This window comes from Penicillium canescens (genome assembly GCF_028828765.1).
Source record: "Penicillium canescens strain IBT 15451 chromosome Unknown utg000001l_segment0_segment0, whole genome shotgun sequence".
Classification (NCBI taxonomy): domain Eukaryota; kingdom Fungi; phylum Ascomycota; class Eurotiomycetes; order Eurotiales; family Aspergillaceae; genus Penicillium; species Penicillium canescens.
In genome coordinates, this window is record NW_026703963.1 from 1,204,534 (window position 1) to 1,229,530 (window position 24,997).

General features: G+C 52.0%; 6 protein-coding genes across 6 annotated transcripts; 3 read left to right on the forward strand and 3 right to left on the reverse strand.

Annotated features, from left to right (window-relative positions):
- Positions 1-701: 701 nt before the first annotated feature.
- N7446_000454 (SH3 domain protein) lies at positions 702-4,482 on the forward strand (the record flags this gene model as incomplete). Its single annotated transcript, XM_058509221.1, has 5 exons — positions 702-1,337; positions 1,382-2,453; positions 2,505-2,597; positions 2,656-3,153; positions 3,194-4,482. The coding sequence occupies 5 exons, from the start codon at positions 702-704 to the stop codon at positions 4,480-4,482; spliced, it is 3,588 nt and encodes a 1,195-aa protein (XP_058378200.1).
- Positions 4,483-7,750: 3,268 nt separating this feature from the next.
- Positions 7,751-11,350, forward strand: N7446_000455 (uncharacterized protein; the record flags this gene model as incomplete). Its single annotated transcript, XM_058509222.1, has 1 exon — positions 7,751-11,350. One exon carries the CDS (start codon positions 7,751-7,753, stop codon positions 11,348-11,350), a length of 3,600 nt encoding a protein of 1,199 aa, XP_058378201.1.
- A 1,234-nt stretch (positions 11,351-12,584) lies between these two features.
- On the reverse strand, positions 12,585-13,188 carry N7446_000456 (uncharacterized protein; the record flags this gene model as incomplete). The annotated part of the gene is made up of 2 exons (XM_058509223.1): positions 12,585-13,087; positions 13,131-13,188. 2 exons carry the CDS (start codon positions 13,186-13,188, stop codon positions 12,585-12,587), a joined length of 561 nt encoding a protein of 186 aa, XP_058378202.1.
- A 569-nt stretch (positions 13,189-13,757) lies between these two features.
- On the reverse strand, positions 13,758-14,870 carry sidJ (putative siderophore biosynthesis lipase/esterase; the record flags this gene model as incomplete). The annotated part of the gene is made up of 2 exons (XM_058509224.1): positions 13,758-14,759; positions 14,820-14,870. 2 exons carry the CDS (start codon positions 14,868-14,870, stop codon positions 13,758-13,760), a joined length of 1,053 nt encoding a protein of 350 aa, XP_058378203.1.
- A 1,767-nt stretch (positions 14,871-16,637) lies between these two features.
- sidD (nonribosomal peptide synthase SidD) lies at positions 16,638-22,941 on the forward strand (the record flags this gene model as incomplete). Its single annotated transcript, XM_058509225.1, has 3 exons — positions 16,638-17,078; positions 17,132-18,553; positions 18,604-22,941. The coding sequence occupies 3 exons, from the start codon at positions 16,638-16,640 to the stop codon at positions 22,939-22,941; spliced, it is 6,201 nt and encodes a 2,066-aa protein (XP_058378204.1).
- Positions 22,942-23,264: 323 nt separating this feature from the next.
- Positions 23,265-24,974, reverse strand: N7446_000459 (ABC transporter ATP-binding protein; the record flags this gene model as incomplete). Its single annotated transcript, XM_058509226.1, has 1 exon — positions 23,265-24,974. One exon carries the CDS (start codon positions 24,972-24,974, stop codon positions 23,265-23,267), a length of 1,710 nt encoding a protein of 569 aa, XP_058378205.1.
- Between the last annotated feature and the right edge of the window lie 23 nt (positions 24,975-24,997).

Genomic DNA, 24,997 nt, shown 5'->3' on the forward strand with positions numbered 1-24,997 from the left:
GTAGCTTGGGCAGAAGCAATATATGTCAGGTGTTCATAGCACAAACTTAGTAGTGTTGTTAAGTTACTGCCAGCAAGTACTTACTTGTGCTGTAGTACTGTAGAGAAATTGTTGCCTTATCCCCGTGTCCGGTCTATATTGTGTAGTATCGTATCCTTGACCCCTTTGAACAGAAATACTCCTATTGCTTGCTCTCATCCATAAAACAAACATATCTCTGCCCTCATAGCCTACTTTTAAAAGTTGATATCCTGAATATTCCCCATGTACGTGTTCCCTGGTTGCTGTTAGCCGCCGATCGTCAGTGGAGCCCATTTCCCTCATCCCGCCAAGTGACGACCACACCTACCTCATCTCCTTCTCCCTCTTCATCTGCTTCCTCGTCTTCCGATATTCCCGTTTCATCTTGCATCCTTTCCTCACTGGCCCTGACGAGGGTGTTCGGTTCTCCACCGTGAGTGCTTCCGTAGTTGCCCCCTCCCCCTCATCTCCTAGCAGGCACCACTCATTGACGTCTGTCTCATCTTAGCTGACACACCTTCGTACCACCAAGGAATTGATTAATTTCTCCATACATCACTGCATGCTAAAAGTATTGAAGCTGGCGATTCGTCCTGTACAGATATCCTAGCGACATTGCCGTTTCACACTTCAGCATTCCTCCCTCCCCACAAGTCTGAACCTCGGTTTCGACTTGCCAGATGTCCAGCCCGCCCTTTACGGTCCGGGCGGTCTTCGAGTATGCTTCGGGCCATGATGACGACCTCCCCTTTCCGATCGGTCAGATCGTGACCGTCACCGCTCTGGAGGACGACGATTGGTACTACGGTGAATACTCAGACGCCTCGGGGGCTAAACAGGAGGGCATATTCCCGAAAAACTTCGTCGAAAAGTATGATCCCCCGGCTCCTCCGCGCCCATCCCGTCCCAGGCCGAAGAAGGAGCCCGAACCTGCGCCAGTGCATTCACCTGTGATCGAAAGCCACCCGCAGCCCGAGCCCGAGGTAGAGGCACAGCCCGCGGAGGATGATCAAGACATTGCACCCCCACAGCCGCCTGTGCCCCAATCTCCTCCCCTGCCTGCGACTACTTCTGTCGCAGAAGCTGCATCGTCGCCCCCGCAGCCGGCAAAGGCGCCCGCTCCCGCTCCTCCGGTAGCCCCAGTTGAACCCGCTTCCAAGGCACCGTCCTCCAAACCCGCTCCCCCAGCTGTTGCGGAGAAGCCTTCGGGATCCTCGTTCAGAGATCGCATTGCTGCCTTCAATAAGCCTGCTGCAGCACCAATTACGCCATTCAAGCCTGGTGGTTCTCAGCCATCTTTTATCAAGAAGCCTTTCGTCGCGCCACCTCCCAGTCGGGATGCTTATAAGGCTCCGCCCAGGAGCCTGCGCCTCAGGTGTATAAGAGAGAGGAGGACCCAGATGTCAAGGAACAGGTTGCCCGCGAGCCTCCGGTCTCCGAGACACGCCCTCCTCCCATTGTTCCCATGGAAGGTGGTGAAGAGGATGCAGAGGACCAGCCTAAACCAACCAGTCTGAAAGACCGAATTGCCTTACTTCAGAAGCAACAATTAGAGCAAGCTCAGCGTCACGCGGAAGCAGCTCAAAAGAAAGAGAAGCCCGCTCGCCCTCCCAAGAAGTCCTCAGAGGAACCTGCAGCCCCCGCAGTTCCCGTGACACCCGCAGCCTTTGAGGAGGGACCAGAGTCTCCTTTGGTTGAAGGAGCTCCGGCCGCCCGGGATCCCAGTGTTGATACAGTGAGAGCCCAAGCTCCCACTGCACCACCACCCGTCCCCTTCTCACCCACCGAGGAAATTGCCAGTGATACCAACGACGCCGATGCCTCCGCTGCTGCAGACTCCGAAGACGCAGGAGAGACATCTACAAGCAAGGATGACGACGAGGAGCAGCCTCGTCCAGTTTCCAAGCGTCAACCATCGACCCGAGCTGTTGAACAAACTGCTGAGGAGGCCGATGTGGAAGAAGAGGACGAGGTAGAGGAAGAGGAAGAAGAGGAATTGGACCCTGAAACCAAGCGCAGAATGGAACTGCGCGCGCGAATGGCAAAGATGAGTGGTGGTATGGGTATGATGGGTCTCTTTGGACCACCTGGTGGGGGTATGCCGATGCCAGGCATGGCTGCCCCTGGTGCTGGTGCTCGCAAGCCCAAGACCCCTGGCGAGTCTGAGAAGAGAATTGCTGAGCCCGAACCTGAGCCTACCTCGCCCGCTGCTGCACCCCCAGTTCCTATGGTCCCCCTTCCTGGAATGAACTTGAATACCAAGCCGGTCCCCTCTTCTACAGATGTAGAGAAGGAGGAGGAAGAAACGCTGGCGACCCCCATCACTGAACAACACTCTGCACGCGAGGTGCCAGACGTTGAAGAGGTCGTCCATGAAGGCGCAGTTCCTCGTGGATCTATTGACCGGCCTCCCCCGGCACCTCCATCTCAAGGTAAGATACACCAACAACATGATGATTGATTTCAACTGCTAAATACCGTAGAACGTTCGGCTCCTCCTCCGCCTCCTCGGGAATCACGGCCTGTTCCACCTGTGCCAGCTGAACAACCGGGTTCCCCTCCGCCAGTTCCTGGAGGTATGTTGCGAATTTTCCATTCTTATTCTTGTAACTCAATACTGACTATAATGAACAGCCCGGCCTGTGCCTGTTCCACCCAGACCCACCACCGCTGACAAGGGCGAAGAGTCCGATGATGAATTGTCGGTCCATGCAAGCAACCTATCATTGAATACTACGGGTCAGCCCACGGCTGCTCCACCGGCTGTGCCTGCTCCTGCGATGCCTGATCAGTTGGATTCTCGTCGTTCTTCGACGTATGACTCTGCTTCCTCTCCAGCCCTGACCCCTGCGGCTGAAAAGAGAGCCAGTCGTCCACCACCTCCTATCCCAACCAATCCACCCTTGCCACCATCGCAGGGACGCGCCCCGCCTCCACCTCCTCCCGGCCAAATTCGTCGCCGATCTACTACTGACAGTCGCACCAGTGCGATGTCTGGTCCCCGACAGGCTGGAGAAGAGGCAGAAGGGGAGGTGACCGAATACGATGGGGATTACGACACTGATATTGCATCGGGAGTCAAACACAAGGACGCCTTGAAGTCTCACGAGCGTGACTCCAGCTTTGACGAGGGTACTATTACGGATGACGTCTCTGTTCATTCTCCACGTAGCCCCCAGGAAGCTCGGCAACCCCCCGCCTCTTCCGCCAACGGCTCCTAGAGGCGTTCCTCCTCCACCCCCAACCCAGCCGCCCCGTAATGCTCGCGCGTCTATCGACACACCCAGGGGACCTCCTCCTCCCCCACCGAACAGAGAGCCGGTTGGTGGTGATGATGATGAATATGATCCTTTCAACTACACCGCTCCTCAGCATGGCCTCCCCAAATCTCCCGGTATTCCGCAGGGGCGCCCTGAGGCGCCACCTCCTCCTCCGCCGCCACAGCAAGCGAACGATGACTATGATGATCTGTATGACGCCCCTCCAGAACTGCAGAGTCCAGCACAGGGAAGTGCCACTGCTTCGCACCAGAAGCGGCCCTCGTTGGTTCCTCCGCTTCCTCAAAGCCAGGCTCCAGGCATGCCATCTCCATCTGCAGCCCGAAGCCAGCGCGCATCGATGGATCTATTGAGAAATCAGCCTAACCTTCGTCGGTCCATGGATGTTTCTCGCCCGTCGGTTGATCTTGGTTACATTGCTGCCGATGTTGATCTCTCTGAGACTACTCTCTGGTGGGCCCAACCCAACACTCCACCTCCGGTTTTCCAAAACCGCAAGGATCTACTTTTCGAGATCGAGGAGTCTGCTTCTACGAAGCGCGGTGGAAAGACATCGGTCTCAAAGGACGTTTATATTCTGTTCATCGATTACTCCCAGACGATCGTGAATGTCCAATTCGACGCTAAGAACCCCGCGGATGCTTCTCTTGAGCAGCGCCATGAGTCCCCACCTCTCCAGCCCCGTCAGGATCAGTTAGAGCAGGCCCATATCCATCTTGGAACCAAGATTTCCGAAGCCGTCAACTCGATTCAGAACTCCACCGTTGGAGACGGCACTCCATTTGGACTGGTGCAGTACCTGCTCAACCCTCTATCTGACGCTCTTCTCCCCGTCGGCACTCGTGGATACGGTGCCTTGGTCTATTCAAACCTGGCCAATGCTTCTGTATCCCAGAACGACGAAATCCGCGCTGGTGACATTGTCAGCTTCCGCAACGCTCGCTTCCAAGGCCACCGTGGCACAATGCACCAGAAGTACAGCGCTGAGGTTGGCAAGCCCGACCACGTAGGTATCGTCGTTGACTGGGACGGCACGAAGAAGAAGATCCGAGCCTGGGAACAAGGCCGCGAGAGCAAGAAGGTCAAGATGGAAAGCTTCAAGCTGAACGATCTCCGCAGTGGCGAGTGCAAGGTCTGGCGTGTGATGCCCCGTAGCTGGGTAGGCTGGGAAGCCGGCAAATAAGCAGTTGAATTAGGATTGGATTCTGGGCCTATCATTCTCGGAGCCAACCCTTTTAGCAGTTATTGCGCTATGAGCAGACGACCTTTCCTTTTGTGTCTCTTCTTCCTTTTCTCTCTTCTTTTTCCTCCCCCGTTTCCCTTCTAGATTGGGTGGGATCCTGTATGAATGAAAAGGTGCTTCCTTTCTCACCCTGTTCCTCTATATCTTTCTCTCTTCTCTTCTCTCCTGTCTTGTCTTCTGTCCTCCTCTCGCGAATCATCTGGACCCCCTGTGGTAATGTGGAGTCGGGGGTGGATTCCTGTTTGACGGAGAGTTCAGCGAGCGTGCAGCTTTTTTCTCTTTCTATGTCAATGGTAACCTACATTTTGCATCATTCTGCCTTTGGTTTTTTGATTATTTTCTGGGTACTGACCAAATTGGGGTGCTTTTAGGGCATCAATTAGAAATTGTAGGTATAGGTTTGGTCTCTTAAGCTATCTTCTTATTTCTTATGCTACAAAGGTCAGGCTATATATATGCGTGGTGGTGCTTGTGTGAGGTCGCGTATATATCCTACTTAACCATGGCCTTTTCTAAAGCCCTCCATCATTTAAACAATCTACATTGAGTTATAACCATGAATCCCAACAAAGACCAAACCGTGGTCTAGAACGCAGTCAGAAATAAATTAACAAGCACCAAAAATCGTAGCGAAGCACTAAGGAAAAAACCTTCTCTGATTAACGGAGCCAAGACCCTCAAGACGACCCCACCAAAACGGCCCAGGACCGTTGAAGCAGTTAGCAGTTTGACCATAAGCCTCAAGCAGAAAAGAAGAGAAAAGAGCCCACACAGGCACGTTTGGCCCAAACTCTATAACCCCTCTGATACCCGAGAAAAAGCCCCAAACCCAAACCTAGCTCCGCCCAACGCCTGGCAATTTTCATCGCCTGAAACGCCGGCTTCAAGCTTACAGCCTCAGAGACTGGTGCCCCCGGCCCCCTCCCCCTCTCGAAACGGGGCACAATGGGGAGCGAGAGAGGGGGACCCGCCAATTACGACCTTTGGGGCCGGGACTTTCTTTGGTAGCTTTCGCGAAGGCAATTTTACTGTGTGCCGCGTTCGTGCGGCAATCGACAATCGACAATCACTGGTTCGAGACCCGGCACGCTCGTCCGGATATTCGCGATCGGATCGGTTGTTGGTTTCCGTGCTGATCGTGGTGAATATCAGTTCTGGTGGTTGGTATCATGCAATACGGAGTATTGTACATTGCATTGTTGAGACTATAGATCCATGCAAGGTACATGCACACTTACGGTGGACATTGTAAGCTACGGAGTACGGAGTACTATTCGGCACTATATTTGGGACTACAGTACATGTAAAGGTGATAGATCCAGTATCGGAGATTAAACTGGATTTTGTGCCCACGAGGACATCCTACGGAGGACTGCTTCGTTTGTCTTGCTTTTTTTATTTTTTATTTTTTATTTTTTACGGAGCACGGAGTATGTATACACGGACCGTATATATACTACATGTATATCCAACAACCCTAAATCGTAGATTAATGACATCAATCTCGATCTACCATATTCTTGTTTTGTGTCTCTACAACAGTGGACCGGGGAACATAGTGACCATCCCCATTGGGACTAGTCAGGGGCACTATACCTTACACTTCCAATAGTCTTTTTTCCTTTCTCTTCCTTTTCATTTCGAGGAAGCTTTACCAACGGCTGTCACCGCTCGCCGGTTACATGTACCGTTCTAGGCTTTCTCGCTTTCGGTCCTGGTGATCTCATGGGTTCCACGCCATGACTTGTTTTTTTTGAACCTTTCCTTTTTATGATGCAACTTTCTAACTGTAATAAACTCTGTATTATTAATGCCGGACCTGGAGCCCTGAACGCCCTTGAAGATGCCGGTCTCCATTTCAGCCCATGGTTCTGATTTTCGGGTGGGATCCACATCTAGCAAAAATCTGGATATATGTAGCTGACGGAGTAACTTACAGCCCCCATCGGTCCTGCACAATGCAGGAGGTCCTGCAGTGCGGAAAATAAAATGAATGCATTCTATACTGTCGCCTGTAGCCCGCAAGGAGATTTATTTTTGGCCGGGTCTTGAGGACTGGTCTGATATTGTGGCTGAGTCCTGCACGCCATATCCATTTCGCTAATCTCAGCCATGTTAGCCATATTTAATATAGTGATCTCGTGTACATGCCCTATGCAGCAGGCAGGACACCAGTGTTGCAGAGGCGAATCTGCCAATTTGCCGTTTATGCTGGGCGATTGGTTTACCCCGGTTTGGTTTTCCCTTGCGGGCTGTCTGCCATGCAAGGAGTTGAATGGTCTATTTGATATCATTTGACATCAGAGTCTGATGCTCAGTTTATGATTCATAATAACTCCATCGGTTGGACTGGATCACCTTCTCCATTTGATTTCAGCTCCGATCTGGTATGAAGTAATAAAGCGACGATCTTGCTTCCCGTGTCCAGGCCCTCGGATCTCGGGAAAAGATTTCGTCTTGTCGGTTCCCACGACTGTTTGGATGCACTGTAGACACATGTACATGTCTGGCCAGTGTCGCATGGTGTAGAGAGGTGGCGTTCAGCCCCGGGTTCCACCGAGAGGAGAGAGACATATACCGAGATAGTAAGTTGGAGGGATGAAGCAAGGGGATGTATTGTGTGACGGTAATTTAGGGCATATTTGGCGTGTGGGGGGGATCTGAACACTGACTTATGACCATACCATACACGAGTTCCATGGATGTCTCTCGGGTAGCCCCTTGAACTTCAGGTTTCAGAGGATATAGTATGAATGTAAACAAACAAGTACAGTCTATAGTATATTTCAGTGACTAGAAACTGTACTTTCATTTCGAAACATCTCATCTTTGTGATGTGAACGGTGGGCTCGACGATCCCGAAGTTCATTTTAATTTTTTAATTTTACTTCGACGCTAAGGGACCTGGATCCATTCCAAATCGTGACATTCTTCGCGTTCCCTATGTGATTTGTCTACTCCAGATATCTCTGGCATTTCGGACTTTCAACCTCTCTCTCTCTCTCTGACTTAGATCATGCCGCTCTCTTCATCCTCTGGATAACATCCAGTGAGTCAGCCTTTCCAATTGAGGGGGCATATACTGATTTATCGGCGTTTAAAGTACACTCCACATAACCGACATTCGTTCAATCCATTGCCCACCCGTTGCGATACTGTACATTCCTTTCTCGCCGATTACGGCCTGCTTCCCGAACTCACATTACCAATGATGAACCGGTTCCGCAAGAATAAGAAGGTGAAGGACACCTTAGGGGGTCTCGAGGGGGAGTCACCAACATTCGGCTTAAAGGGATCCAAGAAGAAAGATGTGCAGGAACCCAAACCCGACTTCGACCTCTCAGCCGCCCTCCCCTCAACAGATGACTTCCGCACCAGTCTGCTAATGCCGAAGCTGTCGGCTCGGTTTAGCATGCTGAAGGAACAGGATGACCCGCTCTCATTACTCGGCAAGGCGAGTGACGACAGCGTGTTGTTTCCCAAACGCGCCTCAAGATTGAATCTGTTCGGCCACAACCCTAATATGCTCGCGGATATCGATGAATGCTCCTCCAACGACGGGAGCAGACCCTCCATGGCCCTCGGCCGCACGGATTCATTCGCCTCTGGGGGAGATGGATACGGCACAGACGATGACCGATCACAAGCCGGGAGTATGATGAGCAGAGGACGTCGGGCGGAAGGCAATAACCTGTTTGGGGGTCGCCAGAAGGTGTATAAGATCCCGGTTCGAGGCCCGGGGGGACCTACCGGTGCGCCAGAGAGCGGTAGTCGGGGAATGGGGAAGCCGGTATATGAACACGACATGAATCTTTCGGCTTTTCAGCGAATGCGTCTTAAGGAGAAGGAAGAGAGGACTGCGGAGGAGGCGCGCGAGGCTGCTGCTCGGGAATCAGAATACGCTCCTTCGACTGTCTCATCGAACGACCGGACGACATATTCCTCTACTGCCTCCGGACCTTTGTCAAACGTTCACTCACTGACTCCCGCGACGTCGGTCGACGAGTCACCTTTAAGCGCATCATCACAGCCTCCAGCGGTTGGGTATCCATTCCCAGAAACTGAGCCCCATCGGTCTGGCTCTGCCATGTCTAACCCCAAAACTGGCTCGGTTCGATCCCGTCGACTTTATGGCCAGGGATTGACTCAGGCAGCCCAGAACCAGCAGACCTCGACTCTGCATCGCCTGGAGAGTCTGAGCCGCCAGCGTGCAGGAACGCCTGACCTTCCTTCTTTGAACCGCAACTACTCTCGGAGTGCGAGCAACCTGCGTGATCGCCTGCAGAAGCTTGCGATTAATGAGCCAGCTTCGACTTCTCCTACCAGCCCACCTTCGTCCGCGACATCTCCCAAGCCTCGCATTTCCGGAGAGACTTCTGTGAAGGATCGCCTCTCACCAACAGCAGCAACTTTCGGAGCTGCTCCTCCATTGAGCCCTCCTTCCAGCGAGGCTGAGGATGTTACCGCCCTTCTGGCTGCTTCAATTCACCCCGAAGACCATGGTAAGGCCACTGCCATGGGCTTGTTCAACCGCCCTGCCACAGGATTCGACGAGCAAGCATTCTCCCGTCGTCAGCTTCAGATGCACCAAGGACGAGATACCCCGCCGCCGCGAAGGGCATCACCCCCCCGCCGGCCTCTGCCCGCAGAGCCTGTCAGCAACCGCCCACGAGGACTGTCCAAATCCAGCTACCGCTCTAGAGCCGAGTCCGCTTCTTCCCACTACAGCAGTGAGGCGCACCGTGGTGTTGATCACTCCCGCGCCTCCAGCACCGAGGCTTCCCCCTATATTCCTGGAGCGAAGACTTTCTATGCCAACTCGACTGCCAGCGACTCGGGGGATGAAGGCGATGATCGCCGCTCGCACGACCTCTCATCGGCCACATCTTTGGCAACAGAGTATGGCCAGTCGATCCAGCGTTCTAGCGTGGCATCTAACGCCCCATCCACCCAAGCCAAGGATCACCTCGAAACTCTTCCAGAAGTGAGATACTCGGATCTAGGCGACCTCAAGCCCATTGAGGAGAATGAAACTTTTGATGCCGTTTCCCCGCACGAAGCTGTCCCGACGAGAGCTGATTCCCCGACTATCCAGGCAGACCCAGGTTTCGGTGGGATGGGCGGAATGGTTCGCTCTCACCTTCGCCAGCAAAGTGATCGATCCTCCATCTTCCCTCTACCCTCGCCTCGTCTTCCTGAGCATCAGCCGGATGAGACTGTGCCAAAGGAAACCGACCAGCCAATTCACACTTCTATGCCACAATCCCGTGAAGATTCTCGGCCGTCATCAGCTGCACGTCCCAGTACAGCAAGCTCGCAGGCTCCCTCAAGTCATTTCGCAGAGGGAGCTGGTTCCCGCAACAGCCAGGACTCTTCTGCCCCTGGCACTATTGGGGACAGCGGTTCCGCGTCGAAGACTCCATCATGGAAAGAGGAAATGGCATCATTCTCCCATCGCCGTGACGGAAGCACCGACACCCAGAAGGAGCGCGAGGAGTTCGCCATTGAACTGGCCGAACGACGCAGAAAAGTGCAGGAGAAGCTACGAAGCGTTGCCGAGAGCGAGAGCAGATCCAGCAGCCCTACTCCTGGCCGTTCAACCCCCGACTTCACCAGAACTGGAAACGCATTCGCTCTCTTGAAGCACAAGGCCAGCAAGCAAGCCACGCCCAAGCCAGACCAGAAAAAGCTGTTTGGCTACAACAACTCGTCCTCCCCCGCCCTTGCTTCGGATGACTCGTGGCGAGAGGAACGTCCCTCTTTCAGCTTTGGCCAGCACTCCAACTCTAGCTCTCCCCAAGTTGGAGAGCGTTCGTTCAGATCCCGTATGCCAACTCTCAGCCGTAACAACAGCCACGAGGAATCACGCGAGTCCAGCCGCAGCCGTGGGCCATCCCCACACGGGGGCTTCCGATCCCAGAGAGACCGTTCAGGCTCTGATGCATCTGGCCGCTCCAAGAGCCGGACCAGATACCGCGAGCGGGATGATCTCCAGACCGTGGAGGAGGGGTCCGTAATTGCGCACGATAACTTCGTTGTTCCTGAAGGCTTCGAGCCTCCCATGCCCATTTCTCTCCCCGCTTCCAACCGCCCATCCGTTGAGATGACGGAGCCATTGAACTTTGACCGTGCTCCCTCTGCCGCCTCGGGCAGATACCGCAGCACCAGCCGTTCAGGCACCCCGAGCTTCCAGTACGAGCGTCCGTTCCATTTCTCCAACTCCAACGCATCCTCAGTCATCGGCGCCTCGCCCCGGCCCTCACCTGCTGCACCCCCCTACTCTGCGAACGCAACTCCTCCTCTGAACGAGGTCCCAGCCGACGCCTCATCCACGTCTCTAGCTTCCGCAGCCAGTTCTTTCCACACAACACCCCAACGTGCCCCAGGACACACCTCCCTCCTCAAGCGCCCGGTGAACAAGAAGCAAATCTCAGAGCCGACATTCGTCTCTTCAACATCCAACGTCCCCCTTGTCGGCCTCCAGTCTCAATCCGGCGGCGCACCACCCCTTCCCCCGATGAACCCCCGCCGTCGCCGCGGCACAGCAACCCAAACAATCCTGGGTGCCTTCAAGAGCGACAAGCACGACTCGTCGCGGGTTGCATCGCCAGCTCCCAGCACTATGGAGGAGCAAAGCGTCTTCCCGGACGATGAATCCCGTCCCCGCTCTCGCAATCGTCTTCGCAAGGCTTCCAGTGAGAGTGGTAACCTGAACGCGCGGGCGCGCCAGGAATCTCGGTCCGGGTCTCCGCCTGCTGTCCCTCAATACCCTCCTCCTGCCATCCCTGTTGATGGTGGCATGTTCTAATTTAATCATCTCATACGATTCCCGTTCTTTACATATTTCCTTGGACCTTGACTTCGACTCTTTTCCTTTTCCTTGCCATATTATTCCATCGATGTCTATCTGCCATCTCCATACCTGTCTCTGTCACAACTGATCTGATCACTTCCCCATCCAAATTCCCGGGTTTCATCTTTTTTCATCTCCTTTTCGTTTTGTACTTTTGTTCACTTTCATCTTGACGACTAGATACCATTCGGTGCATTTGAGCTGAGCGTCTTGTCTTCCAATCTTTTGTCTTTCCCCTTTTCTTTTGGTTCCTTTTTGGTTCTATATATTCCATCTTTCCGTGCTGGATTGTTTTTCTGTGTATGTACTCTATCTTTTCGAGTGTATTGTTCAATGGATACATATCCGGTTTTAATCACGCGTTGTCTCGTAATTAGTTAGTGTAAATGTAGGATTGTACGGTTGGTCTATGTAAGAAACGGGTAAGTTATGGAGGACTTCAACCTGTCATGTAACAAGTAGACTCTATATGCTAGTGTCTGCCTAGCAGGAAAATTGTCAGCATAGCGTAGTGAATAGAAGGGTAAGGTTAATCTATATTGGTCCGTGGAAATAGACATGAAGCTTAAATAAATTATATATAGCGGACCGTGGATGCTTATATCGGATAAAAGGCGCAATATAGGGACATTACAACACTTGGTAAGAATAACTACTATACCATTTGGAATTTTCAATCAATAGAAGCGCCACCTAGGAAGTTCCATCCAGGTTAACCCATGAAAATAGTAGACACGAAACTTCAACAGATTATACAACAGAACTTGGACGCCTAGTAAGAATAACTACTAGACCATTCGAAATCCTGTAAAGTTAGTCAGACGAAAACGCATAATGTCAACCTATGTCCACCCACGGAAATGCATTAGATACGGCGGAACTTAATCGATGATATTAAAATATCATATATAGTCAATAGAAGCGAAAGGCTAATCTATGTCAATCCATATAACCAAATACAGCAGAGCCTAATCAGTAGTATCAGACCATCAGATATGAGAACATCTTGCAATAAACACCCCCTAGACTATTCAGAATCTTGAAAATTGTAGTCAAGAGAGGCGTAAAGTTAATGTTTGATCCACGGAGACATATTTGAAACTTCCGCCCATAATTTAGGAGCCGTAAACGCTAGTATCAGAATGAGATATGGGATCACTCAGCAAGTATGAGCACCAGACCCCATCATTCATTCCCGCAACGCCTCAGTCCCATCAATCGTACCCCGAGCAAAAGCTCCCCTCACGCCAGCACTCTCAACAGTGGTCAACCCCGTGATAGTCGAACCTCCCGTGACGAAACACTCTTGGAAGTCAGCAAGCTGCACTCCAGTGCGAAACATTTCCGCCATACCCAGCGTCGCATGGGCAGCCAGATCCAGGGCATCAGCTCTTTTACGGCCCTTCTTGACACTGCCATCGAGTAGTCCATCCAACGCAACAGACAGAAGAGCCATTGATGACCCGGCAAGCATAATGGCGGCATCGAATCCATCGGCATCAATATGCTTGACAACATGCCCAAGTATCTTAAATATCCAAACAAGATCCCCCTGTTGAGCTAGGTGTAGCATGTCATTGCGTTCAATAGTCATAGGCTTGCCAATCTGTGCCGCCATATTGGGAGTTGCCCGAACAACGCAGGGAGGAGGATAATAATCCTGATCACCGTCTTTGGTCCAACCCTTTGTCTCTTGCGTCGTTACAATCGTTACACCTCACAGGATTCTGATTACCATTTTTCCTGCTAGGGCTCTCTTCACAAGTATCCAACTCAAAGATTTCTAGCGCCATGTGCGGCTTGAATGCTACGATGACGATTTCGCAGCCATCCATAATGGTCAAGTTCCTACTTATTTCCGAATCGAGTGTTTTGCATCGCGTACCTGGCCGACGGAACTCCACCCGTCGTCGGTATAGTTTGTGAATTGAGCTAGCAGGCGATCATGCGAGACGGTAGTTTTTGTGCTGACTACGAGTGAAATAGTGATTCGCTTTTGCCGTCGTGGCGTAGTAAATTGAGGCAGCCGGAGACGATTGCTATGCCCATTTTTCCTGTTTCTCTTGTTAATGGGTCGTTTTGGCGAACAAGGACGAGTCTGAGCAGGTACCACATCCGATGATTCCTATAGTCTTATCTATGAAACCGAATGATATTTGTGTGAATTTCTTAGTTGCAATCGAACAGGTGAAGATATTGGAATCTTTCGTCAGCTGACGCTCCACACAGCCTGGCTTCTTATCGCATTCGATCTTCGCTTAATCTCCAACCGGTTTAGTGTTTACATGCATTGACTGTTGGAGGTGATATTTTGTTGCATAGTCTATATAAAACGCCTGAAACCCTAGTATACATTCGTAGCCTATGCTTTCTCCGCCGCTGTCTTCAAGTATCCTAGCACTCTCTCAACAAGGAACTTGCGCGGCTCCGCCTGATCATCATTGCTCAAAGCATGAGAAGCATTAGGGATAACACCCGTATGCTGGTCATCCCAGATCTGATATTTGCCATTGTGATCCGTAGCATTCTGCCACCTAGCCAGCATCTTATCCTTGTCAACCCAATCAGGAATAGACTGGTCCTTCCCAGAAATCAAGACCATCAACTTATGATTGAGCAATCCGCGCTCATGAATCATACCAAAAGTCTTCCCAAAGTGCGCGTCACTCAGATCAGAACTGAACAGATCATCTTCCTGAGGCGATTGCGGACTCTCGGGACTAACAAGACTCAAGAACCGCCTGCAACTAATAGGCGTGTTAGCAGGATAAATCATGGAAGTCAACTCCAAAGGCAGTATAGTATCATGCTTGGAATCACGAGCAACAGCCTCGCGCGCCAGTGACTCCATTTCATCGTATACAGCACGAGCCTTCTCAGGCGTCGTATCACCGATGCCCCATTTCAAAACCCAAAAGATAGCCTCGCGATCCGAAACGGGAGCTTGCATAATCGCGCCATCAAGCACGGGCCGCTTAATGTGCTCGACATCCGGGTCAAAGGCTGGGACGTTTGTATGGGGGTTTGCTTGGGAAAGATAGTGCAGCACGCATTGGCTGCCGGTGGAATGGCCCATGACGGCGATCTTGCCGCCGCCGAATTTGTCTTTCTTATATTCTTTAATATACTCCAAACACTGCGCGATCTCGCTCGTGTCGCGGTCCAGATGGCCAAGGCCCCAGGATTGGTAGGAGGAGGTGAGGTTCAAGGTGAAGAGGGACCATTCGGATTGCTGTAATGCGCGCGCGAGATCGGCCATGTATGATGTTGTTGCGAGGCCGTCGCCTAGTCCTCCGACGAAGAGGAGACTGTGTGGTTGGCGGACAGTGCTGGAGGCATATTCGAATGTGACGAGGGTTTCGGTCTGGGTGGTATTAGCTCCCGTCAGGGTCTAATTGACCTTTTGTGGGGAGCAGAAACTCACGTAGTGGTGCAAGATGCCGGGGAGGCCTCCCTTGGGCCAGAATTTAGACATGTTGGCCCGTAGATGCTGATACAATAGGATGGGCAAGCTTGAGGATTGTTTCTAGGGGAGGAAGTTGGTGGATCGTTCGATTTGCCGAGCTCGGGCTTTTGAGGTTCCGCATGACGCAGTCTGTGGGATTCTGCATCGGTTAGGGAGACCGAATGCGATCCACCGGTCAAATGTTTCAGAGCATCTTATCAATCTGATTACGCCGTGTCGAGCCGGGATTATTAGGTAACAAGTCTCACTTTTCGCAGCCAAGACCAGGGATTGCACGGTTGAAATGCTGTGTTTGGGTTTCTGTAATACCAGGTATAGGTTGCGTATCACCTGGAGATATACCGATACCGTAATATACGGGAGTATTGCGTGAATACCAACGGTATCGCACTAAGTGGGTTCGCGCTACTGTAGAGTCTGTCTCGCCTAGCAGGGCCAAGGAGCCCACAAAAGCTCCGATACGAGCTCAATGTAGGTCAAGTACCATCCCCCGTTTCTGCTAGGAACACGGTACATATGCACCGAACAGCGCTAGTCGGAGATAGGTAAGATCAACGGATCTGATTAGATTGATTGGTCGAATCAGGTCGAATCTGATTAGATTGCCCCTCGGTGAAAACTCTATTCGGGCAAGATCGGAGTTAATTTCACGTTGCACCTCAGCAATACCTGTGCTATACATGAGCTTCGAAGGCCAAGTTTCTCCTGAATGCTTAGGAACGCTTGGTCACTTGATAGCTAGCCCTACCCGACTCAAGCTTCTAGCAGAAGATCACTGCCAAAGAAGGTGCATTATGAGATGCTTGGCCAAAAGTCAAGTCGAACTACAAAGTTCAACGTTGCAATTTCGTCAACCAACGGTGAGAACATAGAAGAAGAGGGGCTCATGGATATTGTGGCGTTCGCGAGACTGCAGAGGCTTTCGACAAGCGAGCCAAGACATCACTCAAAAGAGCAGGTACACGTAAGACGCTAAAACCAGAGCCATTTTTTGCTTTTTGCTTTTTTCCCTTCTCCGTCCATGTTTTTGTATCAACCGGACCAAGCGCATATATTTTTGATTGTAACAAATCAGTATTAAGAACGAGAAATGCGGACGCGTGTGATCTGAGTGGGTCTCGGAGTGACAGGATGTCGCAAAGATCCTCGCTCCCATTGGGCATTGCATCGGGCATTTCCGAAAAACTTCACAATAGAGGGTCTTCATGCACAGCCAGTCTCCGAATCATCCGTGCAACGGATTTTATTTCCATTTCAGTTAGGGGGTAGGGCTGCTGCGCTCGAAATGTAACCACGTTCTCCCCTCATGTCTCGGTATTTCCTAGCCTAACATCAAACCCCCGACTAGCCCCATAGGAAAATTGGCTTGGGTCGATTCCCTGTCCTTTGGAACCAATTTATATAATATATTTTTTTTTTTTTACGTTTTATTCTGTATGACGCACTACCCGCATGTGGATCAGTCATTTACATTACAGTACAGTATGAACTCCATCTCAACGGGCAATATGAAACCTAAGCAGGCTCCGGCCCGTTTATTCTTTCGAGTTGAACCCACCCCGCAATAGCCGACCTCGGGCAAGATGCGCAATAAATGCAGGGAAAAGTTGACGCTTCGGAAGTTAGGTGGAGCACAATGCGACAGAACCGTGGCTTAGTATAAGAGTCAGCTATACCACTTCCGCCAAGTCGACCCGCTCCAAATTTAAGAGCTCCCACTCCTTCTTCACGTCAGGATCAGGGATCTAGGACCAGCTGTGCTGGTCTACCGTTAAGATGGGTTTCATTCCGCTCGAACAGGCGAATTTATCCTGTGCGCCAACAAACGGTGTCGAGAAAATGACGACAACGCAGGCCAATGGCGACGACTTTGTGTCTTTCGATATAGCCGGCCTTGCCTCTGATACCCCGAGTCCGACCGGCATGAAAGAGGAGGTGGTGTTGCTCTCATGGCTCATGGTTCTTCTGCGAAGCCGCGAAGATGCCCAAATATCCTACGACTGGACTTACAAACATGACGCGGATTATGTGGTGCAGGAGCCAGTCAACAAGCTATCAATGAATGAAGTAATGAGCGGATTACAAAGTAATGTCGGAGAAGTTGGTGCGACAATCGCGCGCAATATTGCGACAGGTTCACAAGCCGCTTCAAATCCGGCGTCCCTAGTTCTGAGCACAAGCTCCCTTTTAAGAGAGCCTGGAGAAACTAAAGATGAAGTGAGTCCGTGATAAAACCTGGATTCCAGGTAATAGCTAACCGTAATCGCAAGGATGTACTTCATGTCGAAATTCGCTTCAATAATGCGCGCCTCGAAATCCGCCCAGTGTGGCACATCGAGAAGATGCTGCCATACGCAGTGAAACACCATATCGAGGCGCTAGCTGATACTATCAAAGTGTGCCTTTCAAGCTCCGATACGACCATCCAAGACTGCCTGAAACCGACAGAAAGCGATCTGAACGACATCTGGGGGTGGAACCACAAGCTGCCTCCTACACACAGCTTCTGTATGCAAGACAGAATTGCCGAGAGAGCTCGCGAACACCCAGACAAAGTCGCGATTGATTCCTGGGACGGCAGCTTGACCTACGGTCAAGTTGATCAGTATTCTACTTATGTAGCATGCTCGCTCGTCGAAATGGGCGTCCAGGTACACGACGTCCTTCCAGTATGCTTCGAAAAGTCAAGATGGACCATTGTCGCCGTGCTCGGTGTGATGAAGGCTGGAGGTACTCTCGCTCTCATGGATCCAACCCTTCCACTGGCCCGTCTCCAGAACATGGGTGTGCAAGTCGGCGCAAAGTCGATGGTTGCGTCTCGCAAGCAATATGAACTGGCCCAAACAATTCTTCCCAGTGGTCAGCACTTCGTTGTGGACGAAGGGACATTCACAAAATTGGAGAACTCTCTATCAACCACTACCCTACCGGTTGTGCCTCCGTCCGCCCTCCTGTACATTATTTTCACCTCTGGTAGCACTGGTACTCCCAAGGGAGTGATGATTTCCCATGAAACATACACAAGCAGCGCTCTTCCTCGAGGCGAGGCAGTTGGCTACACTCCAGAGTCCAGAGTTTTGGATTTCGCGTCCTACGCTTTCGATGTCAGCATTGACAGCATGCTTGTCACCATCGGAAATGGCGGCTGTCTTTGCATTCCCTCTGATGAGGACCGACTGAACGACATCAATGACGTGATTCGGAAGTTCCGAATCAACTACACTGGCCTGACTCCTTCAGTGGGCCGAATCTTGGAACCGGATGTTATTGCATCTCTCAGTGGTCTTGGACTTGGTGGAGAGGCTGTCTCGGCCAGAGACGCCAATAACTGGGGCAAGAAGACCCGTATCATTATCGGTTACGGCCCTTGCGAATGTACAATTGGATGTACTATCAACAGCAGCGCTGCCACTGGCAGGGATTACATTTCCATCGGTCCTGGTAATGGTGCTGCCTTGTGGATCGTAAACCCGAATGACCACAACGAACTTGTTCCAGTTGGTGGTGTGGGTGAGCTGCTCGTCGAGGGTCCTATTGTTGGACAGGGTTACCTCAATGACCCCGAGAAGACCGCCTCTGTTTTCATCAACGATCCTATCTGGTTGGTTGCCGGTCACAAAGACTACCCCGGTCGTCGGGGCCGCCTGTACAAGACTGGTGACCTTGGTAAATATGACCCCGACGGCTTGGGGGTATTGTCTTCGTTGGCCGCAAAGACACCCAAGTCAAGCTTCGTGGGCAGCGTGTCGAGCTTGGCGAGATCGAGAGCCAGCTTAAGGCTGTTCTGCCTTCAGATGCCAACATCATCGCCGAGGTGATCACTCCCAAGGAGTACGGAGGCCAGGCGATGCTAGTCGCATTTGTTACATTCGGTTCCACAAAGGGACAGACAGATCTTGCATTAGAGCGCCTCTCCAGCGAGCTGAACGAGGTAATAACCAAGGCCAATGCTGATGTTGCAAAGGTCTTGCCACGGTACATGGTGCCGACTATCTATATTCCAGTTAACGTGATGCCAGTGTTGATTTCAGGCAAGACTGATCGGAAGCAACTACGCGCATTCGGTTCCACAGTTGACCTGCGTCAGCTGGATCAGGGCGCAGCGAGCACCGCAACTCGCGAGCTCAGTGAGCTCGAGCAGCGTCTGCGGAAGACCTGGGGCGAGACACTCAAACTTGATGCTAAAGCTATTCGACCGGATGACAACTTCTTTGCCCTTGGTGGTGATTCTCTGGCAGCCATGAGACTCTCGTCCGTGTGCAGAGCACAGGGTCTCGATCTCTCTGTTATTGACACCTTTGGCAACCCGACACTCTCTGCAATGGCCAGCGTCGTTAAGCCCTGCAGCATCGAGACTGAGACAGAAATTCCTGCATTCTCATTAATCTCCCAGCCTGTCGAGAGTGCCCGTCTCGAAGCAGCAGAGGCCTGTGGCGTTGACAAAGAGGCCATCGAGGATATCTATCTATGCACACCCACTCAAGAGTCACTGTTTACTTTCTCACTCAAATCAGACAAGGCATACATTGCCCAGAGAGTCGCAAGCATCCCATCGCATATTTCCACCGATGCCTGGAGGAAGGCGTGGGAGCATGTTGTCGCCGCAAGCCCTATCCTCCGCTCTCGCCTGGCGCCTCTCCAAGACCCTGGTCTCCAGCAGATTGTTGTCAAGGAAGGCGTTTCCTGGAGGTACGCCACCGAACTAGAGCAGTACCTTGAGAACGACCGAAGTGAGCGCATGAACCTCGGACAAAGCCTGGCTCGCTACGCCATCGTCGCAAACGACGACAAGCGATACATGGTCTGGACCGTTCATCATGTCCTCTATGACGGATGGTCAGAGCCGATTGTCCTCAAGCAAGTTAGTGATGCGTTGCAAAACCAGTCCGTCGAGATCCAGACAAAAATGCGGAACTTCGTCAAATACGTGCGTGACACCGACGAGAACGCTATGCATGAATTCTGGCGTCGTGAACTTAGCGGTGCCGTTGGTCCCCAATTCCCTCGTCACCCCTCCCGAGACTTCATGCCAACTCCCAATGGCCTGATTGAGCATCAGATCTCCCTCGAGCCCAACGCCGGCTCGCATTTCACAATGGCCACGCTGGTCCGTGGTGCCTGGGCACTGGTAGCATCCCAATACACCGGAAGCGACGATGTCGTCTTCGGCGAGACCCTCACCGGCCGCGATATTGCGCTGCCCGGCGTTGAAAGTATCGTCGGACCCTTGATCGCAACAATCCCCATCCGTGTTCATGTCCGCCGCTCAAGCTCCATTGAGGCTTATCTGCAGACGATCCAGCAATCTGTCTTGGCCCGCACACCCTACCAACACATGGGAATGCAGAACATCCGAAAGGTGAGCCAGGATGCCCAGTACGCATGCGAAGCCCCCACCGGTCTTGTCATCCAGCCCGACCCGGAATACGTGGGCAGTGAACTCGGCTTTGAGCTTGGAGACGTCGTGCGCGAAGCAATCCACTTCAACCCGTACCCGGTCATGGTAGCCTTTGGAATCCGCAAGGGCGGTCTCAGAGTCTGCGCAAGCTTCGACACCAGTCTGATTGAGGGCTCCCAAATGCAGCGAATCCTTGCCCAGCTGGAGACTGCTTGTACCCAGCTATCGAAGGGTCTTAATCGGAGACTTGATGAGATCTCTTGTCTTCCTGAAGCGGAGGTGAGTCAGATCTGGCAGTGGAACCAGACTCCTCCCCTCTCTGTGGACGAGTCTACTGGTAAGCTCCGCGCGGAGGCCACTATGAAGCAGGGATCTGTCTACCCCCGTGCTGTGGTCCCCTGGGTGTGCGATGCGCGCAACCCGGCACTTTTGTCGCCGATCAACTCTGTTGGTGAGCTCTGGCTCGAGGGAGATTGTCTCTCCGGTGAGACTGTTGAATCTCCAGCCTGGCTTGTGGCTGGCAGTGCTGGATCGGCTGGCCGGACTGGAAAGTTGCAGCCGACTGGCGATATGGTGCAACTGCGTGAGGATGGAAGCATGGTGTTTATCGGCCGTAAGGAGAATGTCGTGGCGCTCCAAGGACATGCAATTGATATTGCAGACCTTGAGTCACATTTCGTTGACCATCTCCCACCATCAACTCGTGCTGCTGCGGCAGTTTTCATGCCCTCGGCAGAAGATACCCAGAAGAGGATGGAGCAAGAGCTCGTTGTCTTCGTTGAGAAGCAGCCTTCTGATGAAGACAGCATTCAGATTATCTCAGAGAAGCACGATGTTGCCAACAGTGAGTCTGGCTTTGAGACAACTATCTGTGACGCGATTCCAGTCAGCCTTGCTGTTTCCCTGAAGAAGCTCGACAAATATATTCGAGACTCATTGCCGGCCTATATGGCTCCCTCTGCATACGTCGTGGTTGACAAGTTGCCCGCCGGACTAGAGCAACTCGAACATACTATCCTCAACCATCTGGCTTCAGAGATTCCCCAAAGCGTTCTCACCCAAGTCCGCGAGGGGACAAAGGAGGCATGGACCAAGGGTTTGGCGCAGACCAACCTGACGCCCCAAGAGAAGATCCTACAGGCTGCTTGGGCCAAGATCCTCCGCCTCACCCCAGAACAGATTGATGTCGACGATAACTTCTTCCGTCTGGGAGGTGACTCTGTCTTGGCAATGAAACTGGTGTCCGGTCTCCGCACCCAAGGTCATGCGTTGTCGGTGGCCGATATCTTCCAGAACATGCGCCTCGGCGATGCCGCCAAAGTGTTGAAGGTTGATCAAGCTTCTAAGGACAGTGTCCAACCTTACAAGCCATTCTCGGCGCTTAGCAATTTGGACATCAAGATGTTCTTGGCTTCCACCGTCCGACCCAAGCTTGCCAACCCAGGTTGGCCAGTCCGTGATGTCTGTCCCGTCACCGAGTCCCAAGCAATGGATATCCAACAGACCATCCAGGCGCCACGGACATCCATCCAGTACAACATGTTGTATTTTGACCAGACCATCAACAGTGAACAATTGCTTCGCGCATGCGGTGACCTGGTCAAGGCCCACGACATTTTGCGCACCGTGTTCATCAAGAACGAATCTAGCTTCCTCCAGGTTATCTTGGAAGAGGCAACTCTGCCCGTGGCCATGCACCAGACCGACAAGGATCTCGAGCAATACGTAACTGACCTCTGCAAAGCAGACATCGAGACAACCTACGAGCTGGGATCACCATTCTTCAAAATCTTCCACGTCGAAGGCACCGATGGCAAGCACTGCCTCATTCTTGGCCTTTCACACGCCCAATACGATGGTGTCTCACTGCCCAGAATTCTGCAAGATCTGGAGACCCTATACACAGGAGGAAAGGTAATCGACTTCGAGCCATTCGCTTCATACATCGCCCACATCTCCGACGGCCGTCTCCAGACCCAAGCAGTCAAATACTGGAGCAAGCTCCTCAAGGACTCAACATTGTCCGTACTGGATGGCCCAATTGTCGAACCCACCGACAAAGCGATCTTCCACGAGAAAACAGTGGAGAACTTCACACCCGTGCAAGAAATCACCGCTGCAAACGTCCTCACCGCAGCCTGGGCTTTGGTCCTAGCCCGCCGTCTCGGCAAGCCAGACGTGACATTCGGAACAGTCACTTCGGGCCGAATGCTCGACCTCGCGAATGTAGAGAACGTCATCGGTCCCTGCTACCAACTCACTCCAACCAGAGTGAAGTTCGAGTCCCAATGGACAGCAATGGACCTGCTGCAATTTGTGCAGAAGCAAGCCGCCGAATCTTCGGCATACGATTTCCTCGGCTTCGAGAAGATCTCCAAGCAATGCACCCAGTGGTCACCGGAGGCACGCACGTTCGACTCCATTGTGCACCACCAGGACTGGGCTGACTTTGATGCTATGCCTTTTGCGGGGGCTTCTTGCAAGGTTGATATCTCGAACCCTCATGGTGACGCTGCTTATCCTCTGAAGGCGGTTTCGTTTGCTCGGGGTGGGAAGATGCATGTTGGCTTTGTTGGTAGTGAGAAGGATGCGGCCTTTGTCGCTGCTACCCTCGATGAGTTGGCAGCTGCTGTTCAGGAATTGTCTAGCTGTGGCCCTGAGCCTTTGGTGCTCGATGCTTGAATTATATAGTGGATTGATTATGATACCTAGGTAGTACTTTGGAAGGTGATAGTTTGGATTGGTTTGGAGTTTATCTGTTACTTTTACCCCTTGATTTTCGTCCACTCCACCTGAAATAGATTACTTCTCTGCAGTAATTATTCTCACAGCTGTTTTGCAGACTTATTAACATGTTTCTTCTTGGACAATCGAGGTATCTGCAATGTTAACTAAGATTGTCTACATGCTAAAGACATACTAAATCAACACGGCAACATAATCCGAGAAAGAAACAAATGGATATAATATTAAACAATAACTAAAAAATATGCAAATCTATTATTTTAAGTAGCAACCGTCTGGTGCATGACGTTGGCACGGTAACTATCCGACCGTTGCAACAATTCCTCATGCGAACCAGAGTCAGTGCAAATACCGCCATCAATCAAGAAGATCACATCCGCTTTTCGGATAGTGTGCAGACGATGAGCAATGGCAATAACAGTGATACCCCGCGCAGCCTTCTCAAGACCATCCTGCAGAAGCTTTTCAGACTCAGCATCCAAAGCGCTCGTCGACTCGTCAAGAATCAACAACTTAGGCTTACGAACAAGCGCACGAGCAATGGACAGTCTCTGCTTCTGACCACCGGAGAATTGGTTACCATTAGGTCCACAGAGAGTCTGGTATCCCTCCGGCAGGGACATGATAACATCGTGGATGTTGGCAAGCTTGCAAGCCTCTTGGATTTCTTCAAGACTCACGTCGTGACCAGGTCGTGCTCCGAGACCGATGTTGAACTCAATGCTTCCCTCGAACAGGACGCTATCCTGGGGAACCAAGGAGACCCAGTCGCGGAAGGAGACATCAGTAGTCTTTGTCACGTCGACGCCATCGATGAATATGCCTCCGGATTCCGGCGTGTAGAGACGCTCAACTAGGGAAATGATGGTGGATTTACCGGCACCACTGGGTCCGACCAGAGCGCAGAACTTGCCTGGGCGGATATCAACACTCAGACCCTTCAGCACCTTCATATCGGGGCGAGCGGGGTATGAGAAGTGGACGTCGCGGAGTTGCACACTCGAGGCTGGGTTGCCGGTATCGTAGGTAGGCTTTTCTTCGACGGACTCAACATCATTGAGGGTTCCGTTCATCTTGTCCTTGCCGATCTCGATGAGGCCTAGGATCCTGGCCATGGCAGATCGTGCGGCAGAAAGCTCAGGTGCCAGTGCGAACATCTGACTCCAGAGCAGGGCGCTGACGAGGAGGGAGAATACGACGATCAGGAACTGGGTCTGGGTGTAGTTTCCGTTGATGATTTGCTTGGAACCCCACCAGTAGGCGAGGGCGTTCACGAGGTTACCAAGGAAGTAGGTCATGGCCTGCCATAGACTGGCTTGGATAGTAACCATGAGTGTCTCCTTGCGAGGTCCCTTCAAGGATCGCCGGTAAGTCTGCAGAGTGTCCTCTTCGAGGGAGAGAGATGCGATTGTCTTAATCGAGGTGACTGCTTCGACACCAATGTCGACTGACTTAGTGTAGGCGTTTTCGTGACGTTCCTCGAACTTGCCGAGGACCATAAGCTCCATCATACCAGCACCAAGCAAAAGGGGAACCACGGCCAAACAGACCAAGGCAATTCTCCATGCGATGATGTGGGTGAGGATAATGGCGGCGATGAGGTTGACCGTGATAGCGAATAGGGTACCGATGACAGAGCCACTCAGGCCAGCCAAGGCGTTACCATCTCTGGTAATGTAAGAAAGAAGGAGGGCAGGAGACCGGCCGTTGGACTGGTGCCATTGGAGATCCTGTTCGAAAAGTGACCGGAAAGACAAGACTCGGACCTTGTAAACAATCTTCTCAGAAACGAAACCGAATCCTCCCCAACTGACGACGTTTGCGAAGAACTCGATCAGAGCGAGAACGAAAAACATGAGACCATAGAAGTTACCACGGTTCATGATACTGGCTGCACTCTTGCAAGGATTCAGACTGCCAACGGTGTTACCGAAAATGACAGCTTCACCAGAGAAAGCTCCGCCGACCATAGTGGCACCGAGAAGCGAGGCGA